Here is a 15,669-nt window from a genome sequence, read left to right as displayed (position 1 = left end):
CACACAGTTGAGGCCAGTCAAATTCAATTGGAACTAATGATTCAGTGAGGCACGAGGCATCGCTAAGTGTATCGTGCATCAGTGGTTCCTAGTGAATTGCTTACTCATGGCTATTTAGTTGGTTCTTTACTTTTTATCAGGCAACATGTACACTTGAAATGTGGTTTACAGCTGGGTGCACTGGTTGTATATCTGAGTGACCGCCATTCATAGCTTGACACCGCACTCTCTCATCCCCAGGCATCCGGATATTGCGGCAGGATCCCATAGAATGCCTCTTCTCATTCATCTGTACCTCCAACAACCACATCTCGCGCATCACAGGGATGATCGAGCGACTCTGCCACGCTCTGGGAAGAAGCTTGTGCCAACTCGACTCCGTGGAGTATTATTCATTTCCCACCCTCCAGGCGCTGGCAGGCAGGTAACATGCCGGTCTGGCTATGACTGGCTGCTGGAATCCCTGTTACAGTCCCCCCCCCCATCCACATGGAAACTGACCCCATTATCTAGCATGAAGTTTACCCCTTTGGCATCACTAGCTGAGACATGATTGCTGATATAACACAAGACGGGGCATTTGACAACTGATACACTGTAACTGTCCTCGATTCATCCTTTTTCTAGGCTAGTTCAAAAATGTAAGCAAAGGTCTGGTTACTATGGGTAATGGCACCTTTTATGTACAGTTACCTGTGCACCAAATAACCATTAAGTGTTAGCCACCGTATCTTGGATGGGAAGAATGTGTATGTGTACACCAGTGTGAGGGACAGGAGTCAGTGACTACTCCCATGAGTAACTGTCCTATAGCACAAGCAATAGACAAACAAGGCAAAAGTTTGCATTGGTAGGAAGCTTGTTAATTGGGAACCACGACACATTAGTAATAGTAATTGTGGTTCTTCTTTCACTTCATGGAAACTTTAACTCTGACCTGGGGTGCTCAAATTATTTACATGGGTGCAATATCTTATTTTAGCCTCTAGATGGTGCTATAAGCTATTGTCGTTTGTGCAAATAGATTCTACATGTCTGTATTATTTCTCCACCCTTGCTACATGCTCTGTCTGTCTTCTTTATGTGGAAATATGACTAGGGCAGTATAGGACCCTATTCTTAAATGAGTTTGGTGAAGTCGTTGTTTTTTTTGTTGTGTAATACCAAAAGCAGAAGCACGCATTGTGTCTGTCTGTTAGTTGGCAGGTTTTCTTTTGGACTATGGGGGTAATTCAGAGTTGATTGCAGCAGCAAATTTGTTAGCAGTTGGGTAAAACCATGGCCCTCATTCCGAGTTGATTGCACGTAGCAACTTTTTGCTGCTGGTGTGATCAACTAACCTCCGCCTATGGGGGAGTGTATTTTAGCATAACAGGGCTGCGTTCGCTTGTGCAGCCCTGCTATGCTAAAAAAGGTGTCACACAAAACAAGACCAGCCCTGGACATACCCTGTGCGACGGGTCCAGCGATGATTGTCACGGCTGTGACATCAGACATCCGCCTTCCATTCGCCTGGACACGCCTGCGTTTTTCTTACCACTCCCCGAAAACGGCTTCAAACGGTCAGTTGACGCCCCGGAATGCCTTACTGCTGTCAATCTTCTTGCGGTTGCCGCTGTCAGCGTTGCTGCACCGGGCAACGATACGCATGCGCATTCCAGACGCGATCGCACTGCTGCGAAGAAGTGCAACGTGCGATCGGGTCGGAATGAGGGCCCATGTGCACCGCAGGTGGGGTAGATGTAACATGTGCAGAGAGAGTTAGATTTGGGTGGATTATTTTGTTTCTGTGCAGGGTAAGTACTGGCTGCTGTATTTTTACACTGCAATTTAGATTTCAGTTTGAACACACCCCACCCAAATCTAACGCTCTCTGCACATGTTATATCTGCCCCCCCCCCCCTGCAGTGCACATGGTTTTGCCCAGCTACTAACAAATTTGCTGCTGCGATCAACTCTGAATTACCCCCTATATATCAGGATAACTCCATATAACGAATCTGTCTTTCTGTGCAGCTTTAATCCATCATGGTGACACTCGCTATATATTTAGCAGCACTGATTTACCCTCTGTCTCTTCTTGTTGCCGCTGCAGCTGATGACACAGAGGCCAAGTTACGAGAGCTGGGATTTGGGTACAGAGCAAAGTTCGTCAGTGAGAGTGCACGGACTATTCTACATAAACACGGCCCTGATTGGTTGGAAAGCTTACGCCTGGTGCCCTATAGAGAGGCAAAGTCTGCACTGTGTGCCTTGCCAGGGGTTGGAGCCAAAGTGAGTAGACTCCTGCCATTTCTTGGTCACTTTAACCCAGCTAGCACTTTGGTAAAGGGGTTCTCCACTGTAACTTCCACCTAATCCAGGATGGGAAGTTTGTACAGCAAAAGGCTGGACTAGTGATGCCGTCTGTCTGTTTGATGGCCGCAGCCCAGTACTGCCCGCAGTCGGGAGTTTTTATATCCTGTACATCCTCCCTGACAACTGTAGTCTGTGAGTTGTCAAGTGTTGCTGGAACGAGAGCTGAATATAGATAACGAGGATCCCCTTGGCAGGGTCCCTCATCAAAGAACTTAATGGGGGTAACTTCCTAAATAGCTGATGTTATGAATTCACCTACTGTAAGCCTCTTGGGAATGCAGTCATACTCCGTGTTCTCTTATAGGTTGCGGATTGCGTTTGCCTGATGGCCCTTGATAAAACAGAGGCTGTGCCTGTGGACACCCACGTCTGGCAAATCGCTAAGAGAGACTATCTGCCTCAACTCGGCCAGGGTAACAAGAGTCTCACTGACCGAGTGTACCGGGAGATTGGTAAGGACGTTGAGATGTAACATTAAAGATTCATTGCCGCTATTTTAGAATTTTTTCGTTTTGTATTTTGCATTAAATCCTTTCATTGCTTTGTAGAGTATGTTAAGGCCTATGAAAGGGAATTATGCCCATGACACATGCAGCCTTCACACCGTGACCCGTCCATGCATTCATTACAGCAGCAGCACGTCACTGTACTAAACTGGTTACAGTTAATGTAATACATCTGATAAGGGTGTCGGTGCAAGAGCAATTTGATAGACTTTAGCTTGGTAGTCAGAGTACATACGATTCCTTATATCCGCATTTTCTGCAGTGTACTGGTCGTCTAAGCAGCCATTTTGTGTGCTGAACCAGAATGCAACCTTTCAATTTCTTAGTAACCTCACCAAGGCACTGGATGTCATTTGGTAATATGGTCCCTGTGTTTTCATGAATATTAGTAGTGCTGCCACTGTGTATCGTCCACATTTAATACTCCTATCTCATTTATATTACACTTGGGTTTATTTTTACTATTTTGGAGTTTGTCATCAGCGGCTTTGACTAATAGATTTAAAGCAGCAACAGAAGTGAGTGCTGAACCAGGCTGGTGTAAGCTTTACTTGTGTTAGCGCTTTAAACCCATCAGGCAAAGCCAACTATCATTGGCCTCTTTGACAATCCACACATTAGTAAATATACCTCCTGGAGCATAGAGTGAGACAAATTATGAAAATGAAGAGTTCATATATGGGATGAGTGTAATAGCGACCCTTCTATCTTGTCTTTCTGCAGGAGATTATTTCCACAGCCTGTGGGGTCCTTACGCTGGCTGGGTCCAGGGAGTAAGTTCACTTATCTTATTACAGTAATAGTCTGTATGCTTTCTTTTTTTAATCCAATAGTCGTTATTGCTGTATACGTATATATACTATATTATTGCAGGATACTTAAACAATGCATATTTCTGCACAATTACTATATATTTGCAGAATTTAAACAGTGGCTGGCAGACGTTCAGTCGATAACCCCTCCTTTCTTGTAGCCAGCTAAGAGTCTCTCTACTGTTACTTTAGGACTTTTCTCAACTCCCACTTATAGCCACAGGCACCCCCTAATGTCTGGCATCCCAATCTCACATGCCTGATGCAATGATCGCCGAGCAGGCTGATTACTGTCCCCTCTGCGTTGCACCTTGTCAGGACTGCATTACTGACCGAACGCCTGGGTTAATCAAGGGTGCCACTGCCACCGGCTTTCGAACTCCCGGCTTCACCTCCATGTACAAAAACATGCTCCACGCCCACCTGCCACACCCGCCACATGCCCACCTCTCTCCTTCTATGCTATGCCAATGCCAGCCACTGATGAGGATCAGCATGCAGCCAGTGTTCCTCTTAGGAAGACAAATTCAATACTGGCGGGCGGTCGGCAGCAGCATTGACACGTCACTCGTTTTCCCAGCAGCAGCAGCAGCAATACTAGTCTGCGACTGTCAGTGTCAGTGAGTGACTGACTTGTAAGTAAGCTGCTGCAGCTTGCAGGGGAGAGTGAGGGGGAGCCAGACCAGGCTGAGGAGGAGCAGTGTAATTGCAGTGAGTGCCATCAGGGGTGTTTGTTTGGTGCACACCACAACATCTGACAATATATCTGCTTTATTAGGATTGGTACAAGGGTGGATATTTTATATTGCGTTGACCGTCAATAGATGGTGCTAGACACGCCCAAAAGGCGGTGCTAGACACACCCCTCCGATGGTGCACCCCCTAATAAAATGTGCTGCGCACGCCTATGCTTATAGCAATCCTCTAGCTCACAACTATGCTTATGTCTGTTATGCATTCTCCATATCTCTGAGATCTCCCCACAGATTCCAGTAATAATAAAGTCTGGGGAGTGTGAAGGCTATTTAGTTACGGTAAGGCCATCATGGTTGGTGTAGAGGTATCGGATCGTTGTCTCCCAGTAATATCCAACCTCTTTTCAGCTTCATCACTGACTCTAGGCCAGTGATGGGGAACCTTTGGCACTCCAGCTTTTGTTGAACTACACATCCCAGCATGCCCGGCTACAGTTTTGCTATTTGGCCAACTGTAGGAGGGCATGCTGGGATGTGTAGTTCAACAACAGCTGGAGAGCCAAAGGTTCCCCATCACTGCTCTAGGCTAACCACTTGTAGGATTTGCAATACTTCCTGTGCTGCTACCTTCCACGCATACCAAAGCTTATCAGTGCCATGCTTAATGGTTGGCGATGTGTCTGGTCCTCTGTATCATCAAGTTGTTGTGGTTTGAGGCCATGGTTTTGGCACATGCCAAGTTCACTGCCACATTTCAGTATGTTAACTTCATCAAGTAGTAACTAGGCTTAAAGAGGCTGATTCAGAGGTGGGAGTAAGTAACTGCACCTGGTCCAACAATGTTGCACTGCAAGGGGGGAAAATGCAGTTTTTCTGTTTGCATCAGGGCCGGTTCTGGGGATCTGTGCGCCTCGGGCGGCAATAGGGGGCATGGCTTCGTACAGGGGACGTGGTCATTTAAGCCCCCTGTACAGACTGAAATGATGTGCGGTGCGCGATGACGTCATCGCGCACTGCACAGCAAAGGTCCTCTCCACGAAGGGAAACTAGATGCGTAGCGTCTAGTTCCCTTCGTGGAGAGGACCTTTGCTGTGCGGTGCGCGATGACGTCATCGCGCACCGCACCGTAAAGGACCTCTCCACGAAGGGAAACTAGAGCGTACGCGTCTAGTTTCCCTTCACAGCGGCCAGCGGCAGCGGGGGGCACACAGCAGCAGCGGATCTTGCCCTGGTGCGGCGCCCTCCTGGTGCGGCGCCCCGGGCAAAAGTCCTGCTTGCCCGTGGCAAGATCCGCTACTGGTTTGCATGCAGGGTAAATACTGGCTGCTTTTGCATGTAGCCCACGAATGCTGGACCGCTTTATTTTTACACTGAAATTTAGATCTGAGTTTACATCTGCTCCACCTGCAGCGTAGCATTGTACAAAGGGGGTAATTCAGGTCTGATCGTAGATGTGCTAAATTTAGCACATCTGCGATCATTTACTCAGACATGCGGGGGGGACGCCCAGCACAGGGCTAGTCTGCCCTGCATGTCTGGCTCCGCCCCCCGCAAGGGTGCAAAAGCCTCGCACGGCGGGGATGCTTTTGCACCCGGCGAGTAGCTCCCTGCCTGCGCAGCTCCTGTGTGCAGGGGGCTACCTGCCACGTCTCGGGTCGCAGCGGCTGCGTGGGACATCACGCAGCCGCCGCGGCCCGCCCCCGCAACGGTCCGGTCACGCCTGCGTTGTCCGGACTGCGACCCGCCAACGGTGTTGGTACGCCCCATCCCGCCCCGCGACCGCTGTTAGCATCTCACTGTCCTCCCGGGGTCTGCGTGCGCACTCCACAAAGGAATTCAGACTGCGATCGCTGCTGCGATCCAGTCTGAATTACCCCCAAAGTTACTTGGTTGTGTTCATTATTTGGCTCATGCAAAATTGAAAGCAAGTCGGATGCAATTGCAATGTTAGAAGGTTTTATCATCGGTGGCTGTGGTCCAAGGGCAGAAGCACTGCCGCCATATGCGTATGCGTTTCTGCAAACCATGGCAGAACCATCAGTGGGCAACTTACCTTAAAGAGATTCAGATAAAGGCTTCCAAACGTTTCCCTCTTGTCCTATATGGAGTGCAATACAGAACACAAGTTTAATAGCCACATGGAAGTCCATTTTATTTAATTGTAAAAGTAATTTCTCTATCGTCCTAAGTGGATGCTGGGGTTCCTGAAAGGACCATGGGGAATAGCGGCTCCGCAGGAGACAGGGCACAAAAGTAAAGCTTTTACAGGTCAGGTGGTGTGTACTGGCTCCTCCCCCTATGACCCTCCTCCAGACTCCAGTTAGATTTTTGTGCCCGGCCGAGAAGGGTGCAATTCTAGGTGGCTCTCATAAAGAGCTGCTTAGAGAGTTTAGCTTAGGTTTTTTATTTTACAGTGATTCCTGCTGGCAACAGGATCACTGCAACGAGGGACAGAGGGGAGAAGAAGTGAACTCACCTGCGTGCAGGATGGATTGGCTTCTTGGCTACTGGACATGAAGCTCCAGAGGGACGATCACAGGTACAGCCTGGATGGTCACCGGAGCCACGCCGCCGGCCCCCTCACAGATGCTGAAGCAAGAAGAGGTCCAGAATCGGCGGCTGAAGACTCCTGCAGTCTTCTTAAGGTAGCGCACAGCACTGCAGCTGTGCGCCATTTTCCTCTCAGCACACTTCACACGGCAGTCACTGAGGGTGCAGGGCGCTGGGGGGGGGGCGCCCTGGGAGGCAAATGAATACCTATAAAGGCTAAAAATACCTCACATATAGCCCCAGAGGCTATATGGAGATATTTACCCCTGCCTAAATGTACTAAATAGCGGGAGACGAGCCCGCCGAAAAAGGGGCGGGGCCTATCTCCTCAGCACACGGCGCCATTTTCTGTCACAGCTCCGCTGGTCAGGAAGGCTCCCAGGTCTCTCCCCTGCACTGCACTACAGAAACAGGGTATAACAGAGAGGGGGGGCAAAATAAATGGCAATATATTAATATAAAAGCAGCTATAAGGGAGCACTTAATCATAAGGCTATCCCTGTCATATATAGCGTTTTTTGGTGTGTGCTGGCAGACTCTCCCTCTGTCTCCCCAAAGGGCTAGTGGGTCCTGTCTTCGTATAGAGCATTCCCTGTGTGTCTGCTGTGTGTCGGTACGTGTGTGTCGACATGTATGAGGACGTTATTGGTGTGGAGGCGGAGCAATTGCCAAATATGAGGATGTCACCTCCTAGGGGGTCGACACCAGAATGGATGCCTTTATTTGTGGAATTACGGGATAGCGTCAACTCGCTTAAGCAGTCGTTTACCGACATGAGGCGGCCGGACACTCAATTAGTGCCTGTCCAGGCGCCTCAAACACCGTCAGGGGCTGTAAAACGCCCCTTGCCTCAGTCGGTCGACACAGACCCAGACACAGGCACTGATTCCGGTGGTGAAGGTGACGAATCAACCGTATTTTCCAGTAGGGCCACACGTTATATGATTTTGGCAATAAAGGAGATGTTACATTTAGCTGATACTACAGGTACCACTAAACAGGGTATTATGTGGGGTGTGAAAAAACTACCAGTAGTTTTTACCAAATCAGAAGAATTAAATGACGTGTGTGATGAAGCGTGGGGTGCCCCGATAAAAAACTGCTAATTTCAAAGAAGTTATTGGCTTTATACCCTTTCCCGCCAGAGGTTAGGGAGCGCTGGGAAACACCTCCTAGGGTGGACAAAGCGCTAACACGCTTATCAAAACAAGTGGCGTTACCCTCTCCTGAGACGGCCGCACTTAAAGATCCATCAGATAGGAGGATGGAAAATATCCAAAAAGGTACCGTATATACTCGAGTATAAGTCGACCCGAATATAAGCCGAGGCACCTAATTCTACCACAAAAACCTGGGAAAACTTATTGACTCGAGTATAAGCCTAGGGTGGGAAATGCAGCTCTAGCCGTACACAGCCCTCAGTGCCAGATATGCCCTCATAGTGCCAGATATGCCCCCACAGTGCTGCCAGATATGCCCCCACAGTGCTGCCAGATATGCCCCCACAGTGCTGCCAGATATGCCCCCACAGTGCTGCCAGATATGCCCCCACAGTGCTGCCAGATATGCCCCCACAGTGCTGCCAGTTATGCCCCCACAGTGCTGCCAGTTATGCCCCCACAGTGCTGCCAGATATGCCCCCACAGTGCTGCCAGATATGCCCCCACAGTGCTGCCAGATATGCCCCCACAGTGCTGCCAGTTATGCCCCCACAGTGCTGCCAGTTATGCCCCCACAGTGCTGCCAGATATGCCCCCACAGTGCTGCCAGATATGCCCCCACAGTGCTGCCAGATACGTTCCCTCCCCAAGTGCCAGGTATGCCCCACAGTGCTGTTACTTACCCCTCCGTCGATCCCGCGCTGTCTTCTGGAGGGACACGAAGCACACAGCGTGCGCGGCTCTCCTGTGTCCCTCCTGCATCTTCGGCGGCCGCGGCGGGTCTATTATAGGAAGTGCCGGTTCGTGATCAGAGGTCACGAACGGGTATTTCCTGTAATAGAACCGCCGCTGCTGCCGCCGGAGATGCAGGAGGGACACAGGAGCGCCGCGCGCTGTGCGCTCCATGTCCCTCCTTCACACTGCTCTGCCTCTGCCTGCACTGACTCGAGTATAAGCCGAGGTGGCTTTTTCAGCACAAAAAAAAGTGCTGAAAAAGTCGGCTTATACTCGAGTATATACGGTATATACACACATGCAGGTGTTATACTACGACCAGCTATTGCGACTGCCTGGATGTGCAGTGCTGGGGTAGTTTGGTCAGAGTCCCTGATCGAAAATATTGATACCCTGGACAGGGACAATATTTTACTGTCGTTAGAACAAATAAAGGATGCATTTCTTTATATGCGTGATGCACAGAGAGATATCTGCACACTGGCATCACGGGTAAGTGCTATGTCCATTTCGGCCAGAAAAGCTTTATGGACACGACAGTGGACAGGCGATGCGTAGAGGTGTTATTTGGGGTCGGTCTATCGGATTTGGTGGCCACGGCTACGGCCGGGAAATCCACCTTTCTACCTCAAGTCACTCCCCAACAGAAAAAGGCACCGACCTTTCAACCGCAGCCCTTTCGTTCCTTTAAAAATAAGAGAGCAAAGGGCTATTCATATCTGCCACGAGGCAGAGGACGAGGGAAGAGACAGCAACAGGCAGCTCCTTCCCAGGAACAGAAGCCCTCCCCGGCTTCTACAAAAGCCTCAGCATGACGCTGGGGCTTCGCAAGCGGACTCGGGGGCGGTAGGCGGTCGTCTCAAGAATTACAGCGCGCAGTGGGCTCACTCGCAGGTAAATCCCTGGATCCTGCAGATAATATCTCAGGGGTACAGGTTGAAATTAGAGACAGAGCCACCTCGCCGTTTCCTGAAGTCTGCTTTACCAACGTCCCCCTCAGAAAGGGAGACGGTTTTGGAAGCCATTCACAAGCTGTATTCTCAGCAGGTGATAGTTAAGGTACCTCTTCTACAACAAGGGAAGGGGTATTATTCCACTCTTTTTGTGGTACCGAAGCCGGATGGCTCGGTAAGGCCTATTCTAAATCTGAAGTCCTTGAACCTGTACATAAAGAAGTTCAAGTTCAAGATGGAGTCACTCAGAGCAGTGATAGCGAACCTGGAAGAAGGGGACTTTATGGTATCCTTGGACATCAAGGATGCGTATCTCCACGTTCCAATTACCCCTCACACCAGGGGTACCTCAGGTTCGTTGTACAAAACTGTCACTATCAGTTTCAGACGCTGCCGTTTGGTTTGTCCACGGCACCTCGGGTCTTTACAAAGGTAATGGCCGAGATAATATTTCTTCTTCGAAGAAAAGGCGTATTAATTATCCCATACTTGGACGATCTCCTAATAAGGGCAAGGTCCAGAGAACAGCTAGAGATGGGTTTAGCACTATCTCAAGAGGTGCTAAAGCAGCACGGATGGATTCTGAATATTCCAAAATCCCAATTAATGCCGACAACTCGTCTGCTGTTCCTGGGGATGATTCTGGACACAGTTCAGAAAAAGGTTTTTCTTCCCGAAGAAAAAGCCAAGGAGTTATCTGACCTGGTCAGGAACCTCCTAAAACCAGGAAAGGTGTCTGTACATCAATGCACAAGAGTCCTGGGAAAAAATGGTAGCTTCTTACGAAGCAATCCCTTTCGGCAGATTCCATGCAAAGGGATCTGTTGGAAAAATGGTCAGGGTCGCATCTTCAGATGCACCTGCGGATAACCCTGTCGCCGAGGACAAGGGTATCCCTTCTGTGGTGGTTGCAGGAGGCTCATCTATTGGAGGGCCGCAGATTCGGCATGCAGGATTGGATCCTGGTGACCACGGATGCCAGCCTGAGAGGCTGGGGAGCAGTCACACAGGGAAGAAATTTCCAGGGAGTGTGGTCGAGCCTGAAAAAGTCTCTTCACATAAGCATTCTGGAACTAAGAGCAATCTACAATGCTCTAAGCCAGGCGGAACCTCTGCTTCAAGGAAGACCGGTGTTGATCCAGTCGGACAACATCACGGCAGTCGCCCATGTAAACAGACAGGGCGGCACAAGAAGCAGGAGGGCAATGGCAGAAGCTGCCAGGATCCTTCGCTGGGCGGAGAATCACGTGATAGCACTGTCAGCAGTATTCATCCCGGGCGTGGACAACTGGGAAGCAGACTTCCTCAGCAGACACGACCTTCACCCGGGAGAGTGGAGACTTCATCCAGAAGTTTTCCACATGCTATTAAACCGTTGGGTAAAACCAATGGTGGACATGATGGCGTCTCGCCTCAACAAAACACTGGACAGGTATTGCGCCAGGTCAAGAGATCCGCAGGCAATAGCTGTGGACGCGCTGGTAACACCTTGGGTGTACCAGTCGGTATATGTGTTTCCTCCTCTGCCTCTCATACCAAAGGTATTGAGGAGTATACGGCAAAGAGGAGTAAGACTAGTGGCTCCGGATTGGCCAAGAAGGACTTGGTACCCGGAACTTCAAGAGATGGTCACGGACGATCCGTGGCCTCTACTTCTGAGAAGGGACCTGCTTCAGCAGGGTCCTTGTCTTTTTCAAGACTTACCGCGGCTGCGTTTGACGGCATGGCGTTTGAATGCCAGATCCTAAAAGGAAAAGGCATTCCAGAAGAAGTCATTCCTACCTTGATAAAGGCAAGGAAGGAAGTCACCGCGAAGCATTATCGCCGTATTTGGCGAAAATATGTTGCGTGGTGCGAGCAGCGGAGTGCTCCGATGGAGGAATTTCAACTGGGTCGTTTTCCTACATTTCCTGCAATCAGGATTGTCTATGGGTCTCAAATTGGGATCTATTAAGGTTCAAATTTCGGCCCTATCAATATTCTTCCAAAAAGAATTGGCCTCAGTCCCTGAGGTCCAGATTTTTATCAAAGGAGTACTGCATATACAGCCTCCTGTGGTGCCTAAGGTGGCACCGTGGGATCTAAATGTAGTTTTAGATTTCCTCAAATCCAATTGGTTTGAACCACTAAAGAATGTGGATTTGAAATATCTCACATGGAAAGTGACTATGTTACTGGCCCTGGCTTCGGCCGGGAGAGTATCTGAACTGGCGGCTTTGTTTTATAAAAGCCCTTATTTAATTTTCCATTCGACATAGGGCAGAGCTGCGGACGCGTCCGCATTTTCTCCCTAAGGTGGTATCAGCGTTTCACCTGAACCAGCCTATTGTAGTGCCTGCGGCTACAGACGACTTGAAGGACTCCAAGTTGTTGGACGTTGTCAGAGCCTTAAAAATATACATTTAAAGGACGGCTGGAGTCAGAAAATCTGACTCGCTGTTTATACTGTATGCACCCAACAAGTTGGGTGCACCTGCTTCTAAGCAGTCGATTGCTCGTTGGATTTGTAACAAAATTCAACTTGTACATTCTGTGGCAGGCCTGCCACAGCCTAAATCTGTTAAGGCCCATTCCGCAAGGAAGGTGGGCTCATCTTGGGCGGCTGCCCGAGGGGTCTCGGCATTACAACTCTGCCGAGCAGCTACGTGGTCAGGGGAGAACACGTTTGTAAATTTTTACAAATTTGATACCCTGGCAAAGGAGGACCTGGAGTTCTCTCATTCGGTGCTGCAGAGTCATCCGCACTCTCCCGCCCGTTTGGGAGCTTTGGTATAATCCCCATGGTCCTTTCAGGAACCCCAGCATCCACTTAGGACGATAGAGAAAATAAGAATTTACTTACCGATAATTCTATTTCTCGGAGTCCGTAGTGGATGCTGGGCGCCCATCCCAAGTGCGGATTATCTGCAATACTTGTACATAGTTATTGTTAACTAATTCGGGTTATTGTTTAGGAAGCCATCTTTCAGAGGCTCCTCTGTTATCATACTGTTAACTGGGTTTAGATCACAAGTTGTACGGTGTGATTGGTGTGGCTGGTATGAGTTTTACCCGGGATTCAAAATCCTCCCTTATTGTGTACGCTCGTCCGGGCACAGTACCTAACTGGAGTCTGGAGGAGGGTCATAGGGGGAGGAGCCAGTACACACCACCTGACCTGTAAAAGCTTTACTTTTGTGCCCTGTCTCCTGCGGAGCCGCTATTCCCCATGGTCCTTTCAGGAACCCCAGCATCCACTACGGACTCCGAGAAATAGAATTATCGGTAAGTAAATTCTTATTATCCAGGGCATCCTAGAAGTAGTGAATGGATCAGTTTTGATGATATTAGTGTAAGAAAATACCACATATAGCATCAATAAATGTATTTAAAACAGTATAACTGATAACCCAATAACATACCTAAATGGCTGTCTAGCTGAGCGCCAGGAGTGGATGAGTGCCAGTTGGCTGCGTCTGAACCCGGATAAAACAAAGGTGGGCAATTCCAACCAAAAGTGGAGAAGGGTCATGAAAAAAAAATATTCAGGAATATTCAGAAAATTAATTTCCCTATGCATCAGTCATAGTCTATAGTAGTTTAAAAATGGGCTGGTAACAGTATGTCACATGACATGCTGCCGTTTTGTCTTATTTCAGTAATGGCTGCCAGGCATTAGGCAGACACTGATTGTGACCACTGATTATTTATTGCTGTTTTATGAAAACAAAGGTAAGAAATCTGGATTATTGTAGTTTATAAGAAAAGCTGAGGACCTGTACTGTCAGAAATTATATGTTGATGATAATCAGTGTTTCATGTGGTTTTATGTTAATGAAACAGTTAAAACAAAGATAATGAGATATGGTACAAATCTGAAAACATTGTTAGAAAGGTAAATGGCCCTGTACCCGTTAATGCAAGGGGCCTTTCTCATACGTCCTAGAGGATGCTGGGGTCCACTTCAGTACCATGGAGTATAGACGGTTCTGCAGGAGCCATGGGCACTTTAAGACTTTTTCAGAGTGTGAACTGGCTCCTCCCTCTATGCCCCTCCTCCAGACCTCAGTTTAGAAAATTTGCCCAGGCAGACTGGTCACACTCTAGTGGAGCTCTACTGAGTTCTACTAAAAGACTTTGTTAGGTTTTTTTATTTTCAGGGAGACTGCTGGCAACAGTCTCCCTGCTTCGTGGGATTTAGGGGGAAGAAGTAGGAACCAACTTCCTGAATAGTTTCATGGCTCTACTTCTTGCTGACAGAACACCATTAGCTCCTGAAGGGTACTGAACACTAGCTGCGGCTATGTGCTCACTCCCACAGCACGCCGTCACCCCCCTAACAGATCCAGAAGTCAGAAGACTGGTGAGTAATATTATTGGAGATCTGCAAGAGGGCCCTCCGGTCATCGTGACGGCTCAAGGTACCGCGCAGTGGACGGGAACTCTGCGCGAGCATGCTATCCATAACACAGTGCACAGCAGGGTGCAGGGCGCGCGGGGGGGGGGGCGCCCTGGGCAGCATGAAACCTACTCTTAAACTGGCAAAAGGTAGCATATAATGCCGTGGCACAGTCCTACACCCCCTGCCAGTACAAAAAATTTTGTGATGAATTCTGAGGGGAAACGCGCCATTACAGGGGGCGGGGCTTCCTCCTCAGTCAGCCAGCACACTGCTCAGCGCCATTTTCTCCAAGCAAGCTACAGGGGAAGAAACGCTGGTCCTCCTCCACTTCTGAATCAAGTATCAGGGTGCAAATAAGGGGGGGGGCAGAGTGTAAATTGGTGCTAAATTAGATTATTTGTCATTATAAAAGCTTTAAAGGTCTCTGTGGACATTTTACATGACACAGGGAGTTTAATCATTGGCGCTGAGTTGTGAACTGGCAAGTCCCTTTCTGTGTCCTTCTGACAGATTTTACTGTGGGTCTGTCCCCTATAAGCCCCAGTGTGTGTGGTGTGATTGTGCACATGTGTGACATGTCTGAGGCAGGGAACTCTTCCCCTGAGGGAGCTATTTTAGGGACACAGAGTTGTAATGTGGTGGCGCTGCCGGCACACCACGAGCCTGAATGGGTGAAAGAATTACGTGATGGTGTGAATCATATCAGTAAGAGATTGGATAAGTCTGAGTCAGTCTGAGTCTCATGCAGAAACCTGGAGAAAATCCGTGGAAGATGTGATTTTTAATAGTTCTGCTTTTTCATCCACAGGGGACCCCTCTGGGTCACATAAAAGGTAATTTGCACAAGTAGTACAAACTGATACCGACACGGACTTTGATTCCTAAGTCAACACTAGTGATTCCAGGGGAATAGATCCAAAATTAGCGAAAAACATTCAATACATGATTGTTGCTATAAAGGAGGTCTTAGAAGTTACGGAGCCCCTTCCTTTACCACAGGAGAAGGCTTACTTTTATAAAGAAAAGAAAATTAATTATTATTATTATTATTATCCTTTATTTTTATGGCGCCACAAGGGTTCCGCAGCGCCCAATTACAGAGTACATAGGCACATAATCAAAACAGGAAAACAGTGACTTACAGTTGAAGACAATATAGGACAAGTACAGGGTAACTAAGCATAACTACACCAGTAAATGACATAGAGATAAGTTCCAGGTGGCCAAAAACTGCGTGATTTGGGCAGTTCAGGATTATTAAAGTAAGAAAAGGATACGCACATGAGGGAAGAGGGCCCTACTCCATCTCATGAACTGAACAGTCTCTTTGAGGGAGTCTGGGCAAACCCTGAAAAGAAATGTTAGATTCCCAAAAGAATTCAGGCAGCTTATCCTTTCCCTGCAGAGGACAGGAAATGGTGGGAGTCACCCCCTGTTTAAGACAGTGCCCTGTCGAGGTTAACAAAAAAGGTGATTCTCCCTGCGCCTGGGACGGCTTCACTTAAGGAGCCGGCAGACC

The 15,669-nt window shown here is 48.6% G+C and overlaps 1 protein-coding gene across 5 annotated transcripts in view; it reads left to right on the top strand.

Moving 5' to 3' along the window:
• Positions 1–15,669, top strand: part of OGG1 (8-oxoguanine DNA glycosylase) — a 56,958-nt gene that overhangs the window by 28,325 nt on the left and 12,964 nt on the right. For all 5 annotated transcript variants that reach the window (XM_063940988.1, XM_063940984.1, XM_063940986.1 and 2 more), the window contains 4 exons: positions 241–420; positions 2,096–2,274; positions 2,663–2,810; positions 3,588–3,637. In XM_063940988.1, the coding sequence (XP_063797058.1) occupies positions 241–420; positions 2,096–2,274; positions 2,663–2,810; positions 3,588–3,637 (557 nt within the window). The remainder of the gene's footprint in view (positions 1–240; positions 421–2,095; positions 2,275–2,662; positions 2,811–3,587; positions 3,638–15,669) is intronic.

Source organism: Pseudophryne corroboree, chromosome 9 (assembly GCF_028390025.1).
Source record: "Pseudophryne corroboree isolate aPseCor3 chromosome 9, aPseCor3.hap2, whole genome shotgun sequence".
In the NCBI taxonomy this organism is placed as follows: Eukaryota; Metazoa; Chordata; class Amphibia; order Anura; family Myobatrachidae; genus Pseudophryne; species Pseudophryne corroboree.
This window is presented reverse-complemented; position numbering and strand designations above follow the sequence as displayed.